Genomic DNA, 21,832 nt, shown 5'->3' on the forward strand with positions numbered 1-21,832 from the left:
AATCCACAAAGCCTGATTTCTATGCTGGTTAGCTCTCAGGGTGCTATAAGTGGACTCAGGCTTGGTAGTAGGGTGGTGGATTGAGTGCACTTTATAGGCGAGGATTGAAAGAAAAAAAAATTAACCACGTTCCTGCTTCCAGTTACCTCTGAGAAAAAACATTTATGAAAAAGGGAAAAAAAAAAGTTTGCACCTTTGTATGTGCACAGGCAAGCAACCAAAATTGGAGGAGAAAGGATCACACTTTGGTGTGGTGCACTTGAAAATTGAATGTGCTAACATGTGGGGAATGAGCATGATGGAGCAGGAGTCAGTGCCTATATAGAGAGAGTTGAGGAAGTTAACAGGGTATGTAAATTAGGGCCATTTACTGTTTTCTAAAATGGGAACTTTCTGCAGAAAGATTTCACAATGACCATCAAGTCCCAACATGTTCAAAACCCTATATATTAAATTTCCTGTGCAACTATTGACACACTGTAAAAGAACTGCAGTCAATTATTTACAAGTGAGAATCTGCAAATAGAGAGAGCATGCAGAGCAGACTGACCTTCAAGCCAGTTTTATGCTCTGCGTGCTTCTGGTAACTCAAAAACCCAAAACAAAATGGAAAAATGAAATAAGCCTTTCTGTTGTTTTGCAGGGCACAATATGTCACAAGCGAATTTAAATAGATCACTTTTACCGTTTCAATATCTCGTGTCATTTCCATGGTGCTTTCTTGGACTGTCGTGTCTGGATGAAAGTTAGCCTCCTATATCAGAGTAGGTTTAGTGAGTCTGTGAGCAGGATTTTACAGGGCACCATGGTCCCCACCCCTCCAGCAAAACGTTATGAGGGGAAGAGCACACTCATGGTTCGGACAGCTCTCCTGCAGCAATTTGATGCTGGGAGCAGCATTAATTGCTTTCCGGCAAGGCTTCCGTCCCTGTTGTCAATCGAAGGCCCACCTGAAAGAACTGCAGTTCATAGGATGGTGGACAGCTCTGTAGGTCCAGCAGCAAGGGAACAGTTAAACTGGGGCATGATCTTGGAGTGGATGCCTTTGATGGGTTAGGGGACCCACAAAGGAAGTAATCCTTTGCCTGACGTCAGCCCCCACCATTGGTAAAATATTGGCAGTAGTGGACACTTAAGGGTTTCAGTTGGCCCAAGGGTGGGCAGGAAGCATGATGTTTCCTGTAAATTTTCAGACAGGTCGTAGGCAGGTAGGTGAGTGGTGGGAAGGCCACCTGCCGAATGTTACTAATCACCACCCCCATCGCTCTACCCCCCCCCCCCCCCCCCCCTCCCCACATCCTTCAAACCTGCTGGCAGGAGGGTGTAAAGTCCAGTCCTATATAATTTAATGCTTCCTGTGCATTTATTAATATCTTTCAAATGAACTTGCATTTGTTTAACTTTTATGTTTCAGGAAATCCCATAAACGTCACAGCCACTTCAGTCTCTTCCTTAGCCAGTGGCTCCAAACCTCTCCCTTGCTATAGTCTGAGACTGAACCAGACTGTTCACAACCTTGGCATTCTATTTGACCCTGAGCGGAACTTCCAGGCTATCATATCCTTTCCACTTTCACCTCCTTGATATTGCTGATGCCAGCTGTTCTGCTGCTGAAACCTTTGTCAAGCCTTCATTCCTTCAGACTACACTATTCCAAAGCTCTGCTCTTCGGCCTCCCACTTTTCAAGGTCCACAAATCAGATCTCATCCAAAGTCCTGTTGCCTGCACCCTAACTCGCACAAAAAGTCCTATTCAACCGTCAATCCTGTGCTAACTGACCACATTGTCATTTGTTTCTTCCCAGTTCATCAATACTTTGATTTTAAAATTCTCCATCCTATTTCCAAATCCCCTCCCATGGCATCACCCATTCTGATGTCAGTAACCTCCTCCAGTCCTACTACCCTGCACAACTTCCTGCACTCTTCCAATTCTCATCTTGAGTATTCCCAATTTTCATTGTTCCACCATACCCACTTTGAACTTGCCCTGATTTTTGTTCCATTAATTTCAACCAAATGAATACATCAGTGCCCAGAGGGTGAAGATGTAAATCTACACCCATAAGGAGAATGTAAAGTAAAACCACACTGCAGATATGTAATGGAACATTTGATATAAGGACCGAGAACCTGTGTCACCACCACAATTTGATCTGTCCCAAAGCAAAATTCATTTTACAGTACTAGAAGCTATTTGGTCCATCATACACTGCCAGTTATCTACCAGATACTAGTTCCCTCTCCTTTTCCCTGAAGCTTTTCAATGTTTCTTTACCAAATATTTAATTATTTATTTCCTTCCTAAAAGTTGCTATTTTACCCCCATTGTTATTTCTGGCAGGGCATTCTGCACCCTCAATCTTCCAAGTGAATAATTTCTCCGAACCTCTTGTTCTTTCGGTAATGATCCTTAATTGCATGTTCACTAGTTACTCAGTCATTGATCAGTGACAATAGTGTTTCCCTATTTATCTGTTTAACACTCCTCAATTTTGAACACCTCTGTCAAATATAAAGGAATTGGTAAGAATATAATGTGCAACAGGACATTTTACTCAGCGAATGACGACCCCACAAAACTCCACATCCTCCACACATTATAGAGCATGCCAAAGGCGGATAAATTTAAATGAGGAAGTTACACATGGCACAAATGTCTCAACAATTGAACTTGTTCTAATATATTTATTATCCAAAGCCATTCTTTACAAAGGTATACAAAGGCCAGGGTTAACTGCATATTAATAATCTTTGCAGAACATAAAATAGTCTTTTGAGTCTCCTATTAATGAAAAACTTCCTCACTGCAGAGTAGTTTTACATCAATGTTTAGAGATTCCAGAAGTCTGTAATTATTAATCAAATTATACAAAATAAAAGCATTGTCCACAATAGCAGCAGAATGCAAATTATAGTGGAATATTATAGTGAAATGCAGAAAGAAAGTTCTTCAAGAAAGGGTTACAAACTAATGTCTAGAGGAGATGTCTAGAATTCATAGTGTGAAGAAACCAGCAATACTTTTCTCTTTCCTTTCCTTTGTATCAATTTACTGGAAGTGCAAAATTAAGATCAACATTAGATTGGATGATAATGGCATAGTGTAGGTTAGATGGCTTTTGTTTCGATGCAACATCGTGGGCCGAAGGGCCTGTACTGCGCTGTATCGTTCTATGTTCTATTGTAAATAAATCATCTAGAATAGGTTCCTTCAGCAGGCTCACACTGTATTGCTCATTGGATAGTTACTTGCAATGTGTCAATGAAATTTTGTAATTAAATTACAAAATCATTGGAAATGTAAAATCATTAGAGATGATTTATTGTTTTGTTTGCAATGCCTTCCAATATATATGAGACACATAAATAAATTAGAGTTATATGGACCAGATTTCCAAGTTTGAGCACTGACTTGTGTCAAGTTAGCTGAAGCCACTTGGGGCACTCCAAACAACCTCAGTACCTCCACATTAAAGAAGGAAAAAAGAAGCTGGTTTTCAGCTCTTGCTGGCTACTCAGTGACTGCTGTGAAATGCATTGGTGGAGTCAGTCTTGGTGACGTGTTTGGATATCTTAATTTTTTAATCCAGTCAATTACAATCAACAACTGTAACTTTAAATACTCACCTCAGAGTTAAGTCTAAATTTAATAAGTATATATTTTTTCAGAAACAAATCCATTCTCCTTTCGGCCATTTAAATGGATTACATTTTTGTGAAATCTACATCTTTTAGGGTGGAGCCTATGCACTGTACAAATATTCTCAAAATTTATTTCAGCACAAAAAAGACTTAACTTTTGAAATTCTTATAATGCAAATACATCACATGATAGTATCATCTTTACAAGGTAATATATTATAAATATACTATTTTTATTTAAACACTAAGCAATGCCGGGCATGTTAAGTGGGAAGTGGGGTTGGCAGGGAGGTGAAATTGATCTAAACCAGTGTCAGATGCTTTTACGGTGAATCAATTTCAATGGGAAAGGTAATTGGGTGTGGTGTAAAAGAGGAGGCAAATTAGCTACAAGCCTATTGCACTGCTAGCAAAGACCAATGTGCCACTGAACAGGCCTGACTGGTTGCACCCTAATTTCCAATAGTTATAAATTATATTCAGATAATTAAGGGGCCCTAAAGAAGGGCAAAGAGTGAAAATTGTGGTAAGTGTTGGCCGATGCCTTCACACCTCCAATGTGAAAGGTCTCTGTAATAGATCACTTACCAATTCATTGAACCAAGGATTGGGAAAGATTTGAGGCAGGAGAGAGAAACAAAGGAAAGAGGGTCTATTAGTTCTCCAAAATAGAAATTCTGCATTGGAGATTCAAATCAAGTCTTTCACTTTTTTCAGTTCTACAAATCTACAAAACAAACAAGTTTTAACAGTGGTTATAGTAGGAGATTAAACCACACTAGAAATAGTGGATTCTCTACACTGTATTTACAGACATCCCATTCCCTATCTGTCATAGTGCCTTATATACATATTCAAAAACAAAACAAAAATCATACTGCATGCATTAGGGTTACTACACAAACTCTGGGTTCAGAGAATTGTGTATACTGCTTTAGCACACATTATTATTGCTCAAGTGAATTATATAGAACAGTTATTAGAATATACCTTTAAGGAGATGTAGTCCTCCCAACTCATTAACATATAGTGGCATAATGATAACATAAGTGATGGATATTACAAAGCAAGAAACAAATTTATATTGGGCAGTAGTGCAAGATATACAACATTGTGTTGGCACCCCAGCAGATATTCAGTACCATTCACTTCAACAGGAGTGAATATCAAGTGGGTCACATAATAGGTGCCCATTTTATGCTATCAACTGAGGTGAATTTTTACCCTGACGTTTCTAAAATAATCAACCACCTGCTAATCAGAGGTCGGCATGTGGCCTATTGCTGGTCTTAGCTGTCTAGATGTGCGAGTGCAGTTCTTTACTTTTGTTTTCCATGTAATGGAACACTGCATATCTACAAGGAGAGGTAAGTAACACATCTTGACAGATTCACACAAACCACACCCACATTGAAGGAGTCTCAAAAAAAACAAGAAGTGGAGTAGAGAAAAAAACAATAAAATAATGTATTTAAGCTGAGATATGAATCTAGTTGAAGTACATCACAAAAAATCTTAGCAAAAGAATCTATAAATATAGATAGCTGCAAATGCAGCAAAACTTACCAAGAAATCCATTTCGAGGTTAAACAAGCAAGAAATTTAAACTAAAGGGTTTTAAATAGCACTTTAAAAATTCCACTTTTAAATAGCTCCAATTAAAATTAATTAAAGACTTCAAAAAAGAACAGTAGCTGGGAACTGCATTAATTTGACACAAGAACATTGCATTGATCTTTCTGTCAAGTGATGAGGTATGAATCCTTATTTATGCAATCTTCAGTTAGCCACTTCACTAGAAATTGTAATTTTTGTAAATATTCTCTGCTCCGCCCCCACTGTCCACAGTCAATTATGACATTAAATTCATCTTTGGTCATATTTAACTTTCCATGATTCCATTCACTCCACTGTCCCACAGCTAAATTTAGCTTCATCATTCTGATTGAAAAAAACCCACTTTCTCTGAGTAATTTAAGATTTTTCAAATACAAAGAAATAAATTCATTGTAAAGTTTCTATTTATGTTTCTCAAAGCAATAAAATGACATTAAAATAACAATTACCACAATGTAGGTTATTGAGTGCTCTACTGAAGTTACAACATGGTGCAGCCCCAACAATCAGACTGGTGACAAACAACAACAAAGTGATTAGCAGACAATAATTTGTTCAACTGGAAGAGGTATGTTGTGAGGCGCCGTTTGCATGTTCCACAAGTTTTCAAACAGGTTCTTTCCATGTGGCGTTCTGGTGCATGAGAAAAAATGAAATGTTTGTGCAAAGAAATATTTGCAGGTAACATGACACCTAGAGGAAGAAATGCTCTGCATGGAAGGAAGGTCCATATGATGGTCAAATCTGGTCCCCATGGACAGCAGAGGGCTTCATTTCTAAGCCGCGATCAAGATCCTGCTGATAGAGGGAGGCCTGAACATTCCAGTTGACAAGGGGCAAGCTCAGCCACAGGTGACGTTGGTATGCTTCACATTTTGAAATCAGATCCATCACTGAAGTATTGCTCCGGACCCATTTCTTAACAGACTTGTAGGTAGATGGTGCCTGTAGAATGAAAAGGCTCTGGCTCTTTTGAAGCCTTGTACTATTTTGCAACCTAGAATGGAGAGAAGAAACGAAATGATTAGCTTCTGCTTGCTTTCAGGTTTTTTTGCAACTGATTAAACAAGCATTAATATGGGAGAGAGATGAGCTAATTGCCTCTTCTTGACTTCACTTCACTTATGAGAATCTCCGGTGAAAAGTATGTCCCCCATACTGCTCAGTGGGTTAATGTACCATTCAATACCATTCATTGCCATACAGATCAAAAGGGTTCCAGGCTTGATTTCCCAGAAAGGAGTAAGCTTGGGCGGGGAGGCAAGTCCATTCGAGGTTCTATTTTTGATCTTAGTGGTTGCCAAGAAGGTGAAGGAGAATCTATGCTGGGTTGCAAAGAAGTAAATTATCAAGGAATGGGGGTAAAGTTTCTAATGATGACTATGTTAGAGAGAATTCCACAGGGATATGGGAGTGAGCAATCACTGAATTTAGGTTCATTATTTTTAAAAATAAAATTAGAGTACCCAATTCTTTTTTCCAATTAAGGGGCAATTTAACCTGACAAATTCACCTACCCTGCACATCTTTTTGGGTTGTGGGAGTGAGAACAATGCCGACACTGGGAGAGTGCTGAAACTCCACCCGGACAGTGACCCGGGTCCAAGGTCGAACCCGGGTCCTCAGCGCTACGAGGCAGCAGTGCTAACCACTGCGCCACCGTGCTGCCCCTCTGCCCAAAAATGAATTTAATATCATATGCAACCGAATGTTAATGAATGTATATTATGCAGTTCAGCTGATCGCAGCCAGAATAATAGCTTCAGTGCGACAATTAGCCTTCTCAATAGAGGAGGAAAACACAAACAGCGAATCCTGGTCATTGTAGTGTAATGGTGTTCTGCTTCAGCTGAGACTTGGGAAACAGTACTGCCCATATATTTTTGTAATTCATTCATGGGCTGTGGTGTCATTACCTAGGCCACCATTGTGATATAGAGAGTCACATGCTGGTAGACTGTGGGTAGAGAGAGTGTGGGAGAAGCCGGCATGAAGACAGTACCTCGTCAGGGCTCTACCTTGGAGATATGTATATAGTTAACAGTGAACAGTTTCTGTTCAACCACACAAACCTCTAAGTGAGATATTAAATAATCTTACATCAATCATTATCTAATACTGGTGTCATGAGTGGGATGTTGCCTAGCAGAAGTATTTAGCAGGCTGTGATAGATGAGCCTTCTGATGGAATATTTCTTTTTTTTTTTTTAAATACGTTCATTAAGATGTTTCCTTAACAATCAATACAAACCAGAACAAAAGAATACAAAAAAAAAATCACAATCAAATATAAAAGTTAAACCGAAACACACACCCCATAATTAATTGAAATATATATTTTTTAATACACATTTTATTGAGGTATTTACAACAACAACAAAATAAACAATGTACATGAATTTATAAACATAGTGCAAAAGCCATCTTCCTTCCTTACAGGTCCCACCTTTACTAACCCCCTACTCTAAACTAATCTAACGCCCAGCTCCCCCTTCCCCCCCTCCCCCCCCTTCTGCTGACGGTTAATTTTCCGCAAAGAAGCCGATGAACAGCTGCCACCTCCGGGCGAACCCTAACAGTGACCCTCTCAAGCCGAACTTGATTTTCTCCAGACAGAGAGACAGAGACATGTCAGTTAGCCAGGTCTCCGACTTCGGGGGCTTTGGGTCCCTCCAAGCTAATAATATCAGTCTCCGGGCTACCAGGGAAGCAAAGACTAGAACGTCTGCCTCTTTCTCCTCCGAGATTCCCGGGTCTTCCGACACACCGAAAATCGCCACCTTTGTACTCGGTGACACCCTTGCGTTTAACACCTTGGACATGACCTCCGCAAACACCTGCCAGAATCCCTCGAGCTTCGGGCACGCCCAGAATGTATGGACATGGTTCGCTGGCCCTGGCCCCCCCCACCCCCGGCACACCTTGTGCACCTACTTCTACCCCAAAGAACCTGCTCATCCAGGCCACTGTCATGTGGGCCCGGTGCACGACCTTAAATTGTATCAGGCTAAGCCTGGCACATGTTGTGAATGCGTTGACTTTACTCAACGCATCCGCCCAGAGACCATCCTCTATCTCTAATCCTAACTCCTCTTCCCACTTGCGTTTCCACTCCTCGGTCTGCGTCTCTTCTGACCCCATGAGTTCCTTGTAAATGGCAGAAACCCTCCTTTCTCCCACTGTCATGTGAGAGTGCCTTTAAGAATTGGATGTTTAAGAAATGTACCTTTAAGAAATGAAGCTGATCATATTACTGAAGTGATGTCACAGGGGGGAGAGCTGAGCTCACTTCTGCTTTTGCGAGTTTTAGTTTCAGTTTGAGAGAGCAGCTGGGAGTGTCTGTGTGTTTTGCTGAGAGCTGGAGGAAGAAAAGCAAGGTGCTGGAGCTGAAGTCAACCAAGCTGATATATCTCTGCCATCCAACAGAAAATATATATTAACTGTGACCTGGTGTGTTACTGTTTTTGTGAAGGTGAAGTATTTTGGATGTGCAAAGGAATAGTTTGCAGGATTGGGTAGTGTTGTATTATTTTCAGGGTTATCTTTGAAGTAAGGGGTGTTAAGAGATCCAATGTTTATTTAAAAGGTTAATTTGAGTTCATGGAATAAACATTGTTTTGTTTTTAAAACCACGTGTCTATAATTGTAACACTACACCTGGGGACAAGCCATGTGCTTCAAAAGCAACATCCCTTGGTTGAACTCCATGATACATTTTGGGGTTCTGAAAACACCTTTCCCATAACACCACCCACACTCTAGAAACTACCCTGTCCTGTATCCCCCTTGGTGGTAGGAGCAGGAAGGTTGAGACCTGCCTGCATAGGAAGTCCCGCGCCTGCAGGTACCTAAATTCATTTCCCCTCGCCAATCCAAATTTCTCCTCCAGCTCCCTCAGGCTAGAAAGGCTCCCCTTTATAAACATATCCCAGATCCTCTCAATCCCTGCTCTCTGCCATCTCCGAAACCCTCCACCCATCCTTCCCGGGACAAACCGGTGATTATTACAGATTGGAGACCACACCGTGCTCCCTCCACCCCCACATGCCTCCTCCATTGCCCCTCGACCCGCCACCACCACAGGGCTGGTGGAGTACCGTGCCGGTGGGAACGGCAAAGGCGCCATTACCAATGCCCCCAAACTGGTGCCCTTGCATTAAGCCGCCTCAACACGCTCCCACACCGACCCGCCCCCCACCACTCACTTCCTGATCATGGCTATATTCGGCACCAATAATAATTGCTAAAGTTCGGCAGCGCCAGCCCACCCTCCCCCTGGCTCCGCTCAAGCATCTCCTTTTTTACTCGCAGGGTCTTACCCGCCCATACAAAGCCAGTGATTACCTTATTGACCCGTTTAAAAAAGGACCGTGGAATAAAGATGGCGAGACACTGAAACACAAACAAGAATCTCGGGAGGACCGTCATTTTCACTGTCTGCACCCTCCCAACTAGTGACAACGGGAGCGCGTCCCACCTCCGAAAATCGTCCTTTATTTGGTCTACTAATCGGGCCAAATTTAACTTGTGTAGCCGTTCCCATTCCCGTGCCACCTGGATACCTAGGTACCGAAAGCTTCCCCCAACCACCCTAAACGGCAGTTCCCCCAATCGCTTCTCCTGCCCCCTTGCCTGGATCGCGATTATCTCACGTTTCCCCATATTTAGTTTATACCCCCAAAACCGGACAAATTCCCCCAGAATCCTCATAATTTCTTCCATCCCCTCCAGTGGGTCCGATACAGACAGGAGCAGGTCATCTGCGTAAAGTGAGACTCTGTGTTCCACTGCCCCCCAGATCAGCCCCTTCCAGCCCCTTGAGGCTCTCAACGCAATTGCCAGCGTCTCTATGGCCAGCACAAACAGCAGTGGGTAGAGGGGGCATCCCTGTCTCGTCCCCCGATGCAGCCTGAACTAGTCCGATGTTGTCCTATTCGTCTGTACGCTCTCGACAGGAGCCGGATACAACAACCTGACCCAGTCAATAAAGGATCGCCCAAATTCAAACCGTCCCAGGACCTCCCACAGGTATTCCCATTCCACCCGATCAAAAGCCTTCTCTGGTCCATTGCGACCACTACCTCCACATCCCTACCTCCTGGGGGCATCATGATCACATTTAACAACAGCCTTCTTACGTTGGACACCAACTGTCTACCCTTAACGAACCCCATCTGGTCCTCCCCAATCACGTCCAGAACACAGTCTTCAATCCTAGAGGACAAGATTTTGGCCAGCAGTTTGGCGTCCATGTTCAATAGGGATATCGGCCTGTAGGACCCACATAGCTCTGGGTCCTTGTCCCGCTTCAGGATCAATGATATCTTGGCCTGTGATATCGTCGGAGGAAGCACCCCACGCTCCCTTGCCTCATTGAATGTCCTCACCAACAGCGGCCCCAATATCCCAGAGAACCTTTTATAAAACTCCACTGGGTACCCGTCCAGCCCCGGAGCTTTACCCGACTGCATGGCCTTCAGACCGTCTGCTATCTTTTCAAACCCGATCGGGGCCCCCAGCCCTTCTACCAACTCCCCCGTCTACCTTCGGGAAATTCAGCCCCCCTAAAAAGTGCCTCATCCTCTCTGGCCCAGGTGGTGGTTCCGACCCATACAGCCTACTGTAAACCACCTTGAACGCCTTATTCACCGTGCTGAATCGCCAACCAGGTTCCCGCCCCCATCCTTTACTTCCCCTATCTCCCTGGCTGCCTCCCTCTTTCTAAGCTGCAGTGCAAGCATTCTGCTGGCCTTCTCCTCTTGCTCATAGATCCCCCCCCCCCCTCGCCTTCCTCAGCTGCTCTACCACCCTCCCTATAGTGAACAAGTCAAACTCCACCTGTAGCCTCCGTCGTTCCCTTAAAAGCCCCGCCTCTGGGGTCTCCGCATCCCTCCCGTCGACCTGCAATATCTCCTTTATCAGTCGGTCCGTCTCTGCTCTGTCTGCCTTCTCCCTGCGGGCCCGTACCAAGATCAGCTCCCCTCTAACCACCGCCTTCAATGCCTCCCAGACCACCGTCACCGAAACTTCACCCGTGCCGTTGACTTCCAGGTAGTTCGGAATACATTTCCTCAGCCGCCCGCACACCTGCTCATGAGCTAAAAGTCCCACGTCCAGCCTCCTCTTCCCCCCCCCCCCCCGCCATCTGCTCCATAAACCCCTATAGCTCCTTTGCCATTGCTGTCACCCTGCCTGTCCTAGAGTTCGACCTGTCTAACCCAGGGTCAATTACTGTTTTAAAGACCCCTCCCATGACCAACTTTTGCGAATCCAGGTCCAGGGATCTTCCCCAGCATCCTCTTTATAAATTCCACATCAACCCCTCCAGTTTCCCACTGACCATAATGTACCGGCCTCCCACATCTGCAACTATTCTTCCCGCCTCAAATACCACTCGCTTATTAATCAGGATTGCGACCCCTCTAGTCTTCGAGTCCAGCCTTGAGTGAAAAACCTGTCCGACCCATCCCTTCCTTAACCTGATCTGATCAGTTACTTTAAGGTGCGTCTCCTCTAGCATTACCACGTCCGCCTTCAGTCCTCTCAAATGTGCGAACACGCGTGCCCTCTTAACCGCCCATTTAGCCCTCTCACATTCCATGTGATCAGCCTAGTTGGGGGGTTCATCGTCCACCTCCCTTCGCCGATCAGCCATTACCTTTATTGGGTCAGTCTCCAGCCCCACGCATCATTAATTGAAATATTAAACTTAACTTAAACCCACTAACAACTGACGGTGACTAACTCCTTAAAAAAGGAAATAATCAGCTGCCAACTTAGATGGAACCTCTCCACCGACCCCCTGATGGTGAACTTGACCTTCTCAGCATGCAGGAATAACATCAATTCACCCAAACAAGCAGAGGCATTGGGCAGAGTGGGAGACCTCCAACCAAGCAATATTGGCCTTCGGGCTATCAGCCTCTACCCCAGACTGAATATCAGGGAGTCCGACATCCCAATATAGCGACCAGCGGGCGGACATGGATCTAAATCCATATGGAGTATCTCCAACGTGGTATTAAAAAAACCTACATGATCGGGGCAGGACCAGAACATGCGCATGTGGCTAGCCGGGCCAAGAGAACAGCCATCAAACCTACCCTCTACATTTGGGAAAACCCCACTCATCCTCGCCCTAGTCAAGTGCGCCCTGTGTAACATCTTAAACTGAATCAGGCTCAGCCAAGCACATGATGAGGTGGCGTTTACCCTGGGAAGGGCCTCACTCCAAACCCCATCATAAGAATGGGGCCCAATTCATTTTCCCATTTCGCCCTCACACCACTTAACGGAGCCAGAATCCGACGACAGAATATGGCCATATAGGTTCAAAATAGAACCTTCAGCAAGCCAAGCTAGGGACAGAATCCTCCTAATCATGAAAGAAGGTGGCACCAGAGGAACAGAAGGAAAAGCCTGAAGTGAAATTCCGAAAACTTGAAAATACCGAAACAGGCTGGAGTTGGGCAGTTGGAATTTATTAGCCAACTCCCTAAAACTGGCAAACCTCCCCTCCACAATCAGGTCCCCAAAACACTCCAGACCCTTCACTTCCCAACATTTAAATGTTTCCATACCAGCCTCCCCGATCAGGTGCTGGAATGTGGCGACTAGGGGCTTTTCACAGTAACTTCATTGAAGCCTACTTGTGACAATAAGCTATTATTATTATTATTAAATGTTGGGTCCAACCCAGATGGCAGGAAATGGTGATTGTTGCAAAAACAGGCTAGTGTTTTGGGCCAGGATTTAGAAAACTCCAAAGTATATCATGGGGTTCACCTGACCTACAACTGTTTATAGATTTTGGTTGTGAGGAGCATAAGGGCCTATCTTTCAGGTGTTATTGAACAGAGGCCTCAAGCACTTTTAATCAAAAACAAAGTTTATTCTACAAATTCAGTTAACATTTCTATAAACACACAGTAAGCATTTTTATCAACTTCAAACATAAATACCCCACACAGCTACAGTTCGCTCTCTCTCTCTATGTATATATATCTTCCCTTTCAACTGTTTCAATTTGATAACATCCAATAAACCAGAAAAGTCTTTTACCAAAACAGTCGGTTTGAATTCTTTCCAGAAAACAGTTTTCACTTTTAAATTATCAAGTGAGCTGGACACCTTTTAACATGCAGAGAGAGAGAAACCTTCTTTGTCCGAATCCAGCTTCCAACTGTGTAAAATGAAAGTAAAACTCAGAGCCACAGCCCTGCTCCACCCACATAATGACATCACTGAAGCCATTTGAACATTTCTTAAAGGGACACTCCCATGACACGAGTGAAGAAAAAGAAAAGATCTTAAAATACTGTCTAAACTGTTTCCAAATCCTAAGACAGGAGACCACCACCGGGTTTGAAGAAAACCTGGTGGGAGAAAAGGGCAATGGTGCAGTGATTATGGCCAGAAGAGTAGAAGTAGAGTAGAAACGATCCTCCATTTGCCCCCAAATAGGCTCGGGATCACTAATCCACAACAATATTTTTTGAACGTTAGTAGCCCACTCGTAGAACAATAAATTGGGAAGGGCCAAAGCCTCCGACTGTCTTTCCCTTTGGAGCAGAACTCTGCAGTTTCTAGGATTCTTACCCACCCAAATGAAAGAGGATATTAATTTATTGATCTTGATTTATAAAAAGACTTCGGGAGAAAATGGAAAGACAGTGAAAGTAAAATAACTTTGGGAGTACATTCATTTTAATAGTCTGAATCTTACATGCCAAGGATAGAGAAAGGCTATTCCACCTCTGCAAATTCTTTTTGATACTATTAACTAGATTCATGTAGTTCAAATGCGAAGTGGGGCCCGGTTGTGGGTCACCCAGACAGCGAAACCTTGTCAGGGAAACATGAAAAAGTAATGGCCCCAATTGAGCTCACCTCCCAGGGGGGTTAACTGGGAAACATTCCTTCTTGCCCGAGTTCAATTTATACCCCGAGAAGGAGCTGACGGTGTTAAGCAACTTCATTATGTTGTCCATGGAGGGCGCTGGATCCGTAATATAAAGAAGTAGGTCATCCGCATAGAGAGAAACCCAATTCTCCACCCCATTCCGACAAATCCCTTCCACTAAGTTGAGGACCTCAGCGTTATAGCAAGTGGCTCTTTTGCCTGAAGTGAAGTAAGTGGGCAGCCCCTATTCAAGGGAAAATAGTCAGGGAGTTCAAAGTGTTCATACAAACACTGGCTGTAGGGGCATTATATAACAGACAAATCCTGGATGCAAATTTATGACCAATCACAAACCTTCTAAGCATCTCAAATAAATGCTCCCATTTCACTCTGTCAAATGCCTTTTCAGCATCAAGAGAAACTATCATCTTCGGCTCGGGCACTGGGAGGGAAGGGGAAAGGATCACACTTAACAGGTAACATTTCACAAAGCCTGTTTGACCCTTCCAAATTATATTTGGAAGGCAAGGTTCCAACCACAGCACCAACACTTTACCGAGTAGCTTGATGTCCGCATACAAGAGCGATATAGGGTGGTACGAACCATACTCTGGCGGGTCTTTGTCCCTCTTAAGAAGCAGGGAAATAGAAGCTTGAGTGAGGGTCAGAGGCAGCGATCCCTGGGATATCATTTAAGATGTCCAATAATAATGGCACAAGCTGCTCCAAGAACCTCTTGTAAACTTCAATCGGAAAGCCATCCGGAACAGGGGCCATGCCAGACTGCATCAGTCCAATACTTTTTAATCCGGAACAGGGGCCATGCCAGACTCCATCAGTCCAATACTTCTTAATCCGGAACAGGGGCCATGCCAGACTGCATCAGTCCAATACTTCTTAATCCGGAACAGGGGCCATGCCAGACTGCGTCAGTCCAATACTATTTTAAAATCCCGTCCTGGTGTAACGGGAATTCCAGCGCACTGCTCCTATCCACCTCAACTGTTGGGATGGGTAGACCGACCAGAAAGGCGACATGGCCAATATACCTGCAGGGGGCTCTGATCTATAAAGATTGTGGTAAAAGGATTTAAAAGCCGCATTGACCTGGAGAGGAGCGGCAACCACCCAGATTAAGTATCTGCGTGATCTCCCAGGAGGCTGCCTGCCGTTTGAGTTGGTGAGTCGGGAAACGCCTGACCTTCTCCCCGTACTCATAGAATGTACCTCTGGAATGTTCTAATTGACCTACCGCCCAGCTAGTAGACAATAGCTCAAACTGCGTCTGTAATTTGTTTCCTGTTTGTCAGTAGCTCCGGAGTAGGATCAAGCAACTACTGGTGATCCACCCCTAGAATGGAATCCACCAGCCTCTGCTGCTCCAAACTATTAGATTTTATATAATTGTCTATGCCAGTGGTCATATGCTCACAAAATGTTTTATCACCTAACAATGCAGTATCTAACCTCCAGAATATCGCTGGGTGGGGCCAGACTCCAGCAACAAATCAATAAAGTGTGGGGCACGATCTGAAATAACAATTGCGAGTACTCAATCACCTAAAATGAGCTGGTGTGAGTCTAGATTGGGGAGGAAATTTTCTAAGTGTGGTAGCAAGCGGGAATTGCCGCGATCTTCCCGGCGCTCGGCCCAGAGAGGCCGGCAATGCAATTCAACATAAATCGGTCCATTTAATGAGGCCGCATGGGCTTCCCATCGCAATTGAAGGCTTACCAGCTGATTTGCCGGGAACGAGCTCTCCAGCTCCCCGCTAACAAGGTCGAGCAGCACTTAAGCTGCACTTGCTCAGCCAACCCCAGAGATTTGGAGATGCAGACCTTTTTTTTGTCTATTTTATAAATTTAGAGTACCCAATTCATTTTTTTCAATTCAGGGGCAATTTAGCGTGCCCAATCCACCTACCCTGCACACCTTTGGGTTGTGGGGGCGAAACCCACGCAAACACGGGGAGAATGTGCAAACTCCACACGGACAATGACCCAGAGCCGGGATCGAACCTGGGACCTCGGCGCCGTGAGGTAGAAATGCTAACCACTGTGCCGCCCAGAGATGCAGACCTGGGGAGGCTGCTAGAAGCTGTGGAGGCCAGAAGGGATGTCCTGTTCCCCCGAGGGTCCAGGTGAGTCAGCCACAAGGCAGCCAGTGCTGCCTGGGATGAGGTGGTGACAGCTGTCAGCTCAAGAGTATGACCAGGTGGACTGGCCTTCACTGCCGAAGGAAGGTCAACAACCTACACCAGGCAGCAACCCTCCACCTCACATAGTTGTCATCCCCACTCTTCATCAGAGCAGATACACACAGCACAGTGGGACGTGTTAGTAGACAGGCTTCCGGGGCACAATCTGGTGAGAATTACATTGCTGATGATGTACAGCAGATGGAGGCAGGAACCCCCAGGCAAGACAGCTGTCGGAGGGCTGCTGGATCCCAGGACCCAGCTGGTGCCAGCCTGATGCTGAACCTGTGGTACAGAGGTACTCGGATTTGATGGAGACGATAGGGACCAACCTGGGCGTTCAGAGGGAGATGTCAGCATCACTCCAGTAGATCGATAGCCCTTGGAGGAGTCCCAGAGGTTAGGAACGCAGGAGATGGTGCCAGCAATGAGTGGCACCGAGGCCAACACTGCTAGGGTGGCGACTGCAGTGGCAGGCCTGGTGCACGACGTCGGCATCATGAATGAAGATATCCATGGCCTTGCGCAGCTGGCGACGGCCATAGCTGAAGGTCTCGCAAAATGTATGACTCGCTGGGGGATGTCACAGAGTACCAGGCCGACCTTGATGAGGTTCTGCGGGACAAGTCCCACTCTCAGATAGGAATTACAGAGGCGCTGCGGAGCTTGTCCCAGTCACAGGTGGACATGGCTGAGGCACTGCAGAGCATGTCCCAATCACTGAAGAATATCGCTGAGACCGTCGACACTATGATGCAGACCATGGGGAACCACCAGGGCTGACACAGCCAGATGATGCAGAGTTAGCTGGTGATTGAACCAGCTGTCCCTCCATTCCAAAGTGAACCCCAGGGCCCTCTGGGCACTTATCAGGAGGAGGGGGCGCTGGGTGCTAAACCGGACCCGTCCCATGGACTGGGCATGGTGGCCACCAGCTCCCCAGAGTTCCACTCCTCTGATGAGGCTGCGTCTTGAGTTCAGTACATGGGACAGGGCGACATGGCTGTGCATGTGCCGCCGACAAGTGAGCCGGGGCCCTCTGACGCCTGTCAGGGGCATCGAATGCCACGGGACGAGGTAAGCAACTGGCGATCTCCACCTCAGATGTGCATCCTGGGGAAACACCAAGATGTAGTGGAAGAGCTAGGAGGGCAAAACGCGTTGAAGATCTCTGAGGGGGGGGTTTGTACAGCACATTAAAAACCTTTTTGCACAACCACTGTGATGCCTGTCACTTCCTTCCTCAATGTGCTGACATCCCGACCCTTTTCCCATTTCTCCAGGCATCCCCCCCTCCCCTCCCCGTGATGCTCACCCACCCTCCAGCTGAGGACATGATACCAGAACTGTGTCCCATCCCCGAAGTGTCCAGCCATCTGGGTGTGATTGGGGTGATCGGCAATGACTCCCACATGCTATATAAAAGCAAATTACTGCGGATGCTGAAATCTGCAGTGTGGAGGTATGACTATTTAGGGAGGTCATAAAAATTCTCTTGAAGAGCAGATAGCATTGGGGCAGCACGGTAGCATTGTGGCTAGCGCTAGGACAGCACTTATTAATACTTGCACCAAAGCCCACCCGGTGGAGTTCCTGCATTACGGGGGCGGGGGGAGGCGGGGGGGGGGGGGGGGGGCGCGGGGGAGGTGAGGTTCAGGCTTCCAGCCTGTTATTGTAAACAAATCCATGCAAATCAGCTGTTTGCATGTTCGCTCTGGCGTGGGGCAGGAAGCCCGTTATGGTCGGCAGGGCAGGAGTGGAGAATGGGGATGGATCTGACACATCCCGTTTTTGCCCTGACATGGAATTCTCTTCTCAATCGGGATTCCTGGTCTTATTGGTGGGGGAACAGAGAGCCACGAGCCTATATGCCCTAGTCCCATTTACAAATGCTGAAATCATGGGACTGACAAGTTGGGTGCATGGAAAATGTATATTTATGAGGAAAAGTTCAAATCTCCAACACTGCAGTTCATCTTTAAACAGTTATTCTATAAATCACTGTCAGTACCTCGTTGAAATATGATGTCCCACTTTTGTCTTGGCATTTGTGACAACGTACCACAAAATACTGGCAATCTGGCCTTTCATCCAGTCAATATCTTCTGGGAGATCAGGTAACCATTCCAACATTCTGTCAGGTACAAGTATAAAAAGAGACACGATTAATTAAATTCCTGTGCGCACATCGGCAGATTGGACAATAAGGGCAGAGTAGGTCATAGATATAAACTTGTAACACGTATAAAGCACTTTCCTTTCTCAAGCAGTGTGCTATCTCCTTAGCCAATGTACTCCTTTGTACAGAGCACATTCTCAAAGTGCCATTCCAATTGTGGCCTAACTCTTTTGAATCTAAATATCACGACAATGTAGTTACCTTTGGAACAGATACAGCATACTGGAGCACAAAAGAGTGAGTTTGTGATCTATATCAACATAGTTTGGACATGCAAAAGGAGAAAGCAACCTGTAAATTATAAATGTTTCCAGGACAATTCTAAACCCCTCTCTGCGAAGCTCTTGGTTGTTGATAATGCTCCTGTGAAGAGCCTCAGGCATTTTACTACATTAAAGATGTTCTATAAATACATGTTGTGGTTGTATATGAAAACTCTGTCAAGTAATGAGTTGAAGGCAAAGGAGCTTCAGGTAGGCAAATGTAATTCATTAATTTATTCGTGAATGTGTGCTCTGCTCCAAGGCAGGTTCTATGCTCATTGTCTGCTAATGCATCATTCTGAGCAGTTTCCATGGCTGTTGTTTGCCCCCACTAGTGTTTTTTTATTGCCTCCCACTCTCAGGGGTAGGGCGAGGAGGTAGGTCACAAGTCAACCATAGCCAGAGTAGGAATCCAATCCACGCTGTTGGCTTATTTCTGAACCACAGCCTTGCCATCTCGCCAACTGACCAACCCAGCTCCATCAAATGCAATTAAAAGCATTCTGGTTATCCATTCCTCCCTTTTCAAGCGAAAGAAACCACAAATCCGGCTTATCTCTTGGACTGTTAGCAACGCCACGGAATTCCAGGCTCCCTGAGCCAACTATTTTTTATTTTAATTATCAACTGATGCACTGCAACACTGAAAAAATAGTCTAATCATACAGCACTGAAGCTAATTGAAAAACATGATTAATTCCAATCAGTGGCGGACCTACATTTTTGGGGCCCTGAAGCTGGAACTGTTATGGGGGCCCCTTCGCAACCAGCAACGATGTCTGGGTAACCACTGTTATCTTCTTCAATGGGGTTGTTCCACGACAGATCACCACAAATATTTTAAAAATGTAACCACTACATCTCAGATTTTGATTAAAATTGCTGTACTGGATTATCTCACATGTCAAAGTCACTGGTGTGAATAGAAATTTCCTATGCCTTATAGTTTTCGAGTTATGGGGGGATGAAAATTAGGGAAACATTATATACATGCAGGGTGCATCATGGAATGATGAAATAAAACATAGAAAAGACCACAGTCAATATAATCTTTTATTTTAAACACCTATGAGAAGACATACTACATGAAGCATATTTTACAAAATACTCTTTTTTCAGTTTTTTCTAGCAATATATTCACGTACAGTTTTGTCATATGAGAGCTTCCTTGCAATGTCATTTTCTAGAGACAATATGCATAAAGAATTTAAGCGTTCTTCAGTCATGGTGGACCAAAATTTGTTCTTTAGAAAGGATAGCTTTGAAAAATTCCTTTCTGCTTCACAACTCGTGATAGGCATTGTCAAGTACAGCTTAAGCGCAGTAGTAATATTGGGGAACACTTCAATTAGGTGTTGCTCACAAATAAGCAGAAGAACTTTTGCGCATTGCATTTTAGATGGCGTGTTTTCTTCTGTCTTCTGGGATTTCCTAAGGTGCAAATATTCTTTGAACTGATAACACTCATTTACTAATTTGTGGTCAATATCATCTTTGTAATACGATATTATAACCCATACGATATTATAACCTAGTCCTCATCAATTTCAGAATTGTTCACCAATTCGGAGAGGAACTTGAACCTTTTCGCAATCTGCTCATATGGGTCAATCCTCTTGCATAACTGGATTATCAAGCAGTCATAGAGTTGATATAGAACTTCTATCCTAAATTTGTCAGCTCCTCTCAAAGAAGCAATACCACTTGTTCATCTGAAAATGTCCTTGTAACAATGCGTTTGGAAGCATCAGAATAACTTGCGGTGATATCTTCACACAAACCTTTTGCTTCTGATTCATAGTGTGCAAATCCTATCGGCTGAATTTTCTCTGAGTTCTTTAACAAACGAAAGTATAGATGATAGCAGAAGATAATCTTCAAATACATCAAAACCAGGGGTTTGGAGTTTCTTACTTGTTTTGTTGAAATGCTCCAGCACTTCTTCCCAAACGACTGTAAAATAGCATATTCCAGCTTTACCAACTTGTGGTATAAATTCTTTGCATCTCGTTTACATTCAGTCTTCTCTTCTGAGTCTTCAAAAATATGTTTGAGAGTTTGTAAATACCCATATATCCATTTTTAATTGCCCGGACTGCTTCATAGTGTGCAGACCATCTAGTTGCACTTAAGCTCTTGAGAGAAAAATGTAGATTGCCCTGTGTGTTTAAAATCCCCCATCTTCATGGAGATCCAGAAAAGAAAACATACAGCTCCTGCAAAATGCTAAAATAGTCAACAACTTCAGGTACAGTAGACACTGCCTTTTCTCCAACAAGATTAAGTGAATCGGCTGCATGTAGTCTGTGTACCTGTTAATGTTTTTAAAGAGTGCTTGCAGCCCTTTCTCCGAGCCCTTCATGTTAGATGCATTATCGTAGGACTGACCACGGATATTTTCAAGTGAAAACTTATGTTCTCCCAGGACTTGTTGTATTTTGTTGAACAAGGTCGTGGATGAATGGTTTTCTAGCAGTAAAAATGTTTAAAAATCTCTCACAGGGTTTTCCATTACAGCAGTATCGAACCACAATTACCAGCTGGTCAACATGTGCCAGGTCAGGCGTAAAGTCAACAATAATAGAGTAGTATTTGGTGTCTAGGTTGTTGATTTGATTCACAATTTCATCTTGCACATGTTTTCCCATGATTTCTATCAATTCTTCATACACGGGTTTGGATAGGTAAGTAGCATTTACTTTTTCATTTTTACATTTCTCGAGATTTTCATGTAAAAATGGGTCGAACTCTGCAATAAGTTCAATGGCCCCCATGAAGTTTCCATTATTTGGTGAGCCCCACTTCTCCTCATGACCTCTAAATGCCAAATTCTCTTTCACTTAAAAACTTTATAAGAGCTACAACTCTTTTCAGTCCTTCAAAATAGTACTGTATGGTTTTTCTCATAGGGGTAATTCATCCTTATGAACACTTTATTGAAAAAAATTCTTGTCTAGATCGCTATCACGAGTGCTATCACGTTGAAAATTCATGTTAGCATTGTGATTGCCTTGTCAACGGCTCCCCT

The 21,832-nt window shown here is 44.3% G+C and overlaps 1 protein-coding gene across 1 annotated transcript in view; it reads right to left on the minus strand.

The window, feature by feature from the left end:
• Nucleotides 1–2,674: 2,674 nt before the first annotated feature.
• The window catches only part of pnpla2 (patatin-like phospholipase domain containing 2), a 124,898-nt gene continuing 105,740 nt past the window's right edge, over nucleotides 2,675–21,832 (minus strand). Inside the window, exons 8-9 of the mRNA XM_072518907.1 lie at nucleotides 18,374–18,496; nucleotides 2,675–6,259 (exon numbers count right to left, since the gene is read on the minus strand). Coding sequence (XP_072375008.1) covers nucleotides 6,001–6,259; nucleotides 18,374–18,496 — 382 coding nt within the window. The 3' untranslated portion in view covers nucleotides 2,675–6,000. The remainder of the gene's footprint in view (nucleotides 6,260–18,373; nucleotides 18,497–21,832) is intronic.

The sequence above is a fragment of the Scyliorhinus torazame genome, chromosome 10, assembly GCF_047496885.1.
Source record: "Scyliorhinus torazame isolate Kashiwa2021f chromosome 10, sScyTor2.1, whole genome shotgun sequence".
In the NCBI taxonomy this organism is placed as follows: domain Eukaryota; kingdom Metazoa; phylum Chordata; class Chondrichthyes; order Carcharhiniformes; family Scyliorhinidae; genus Scyliorhinus; species Scyliorhinus torazame.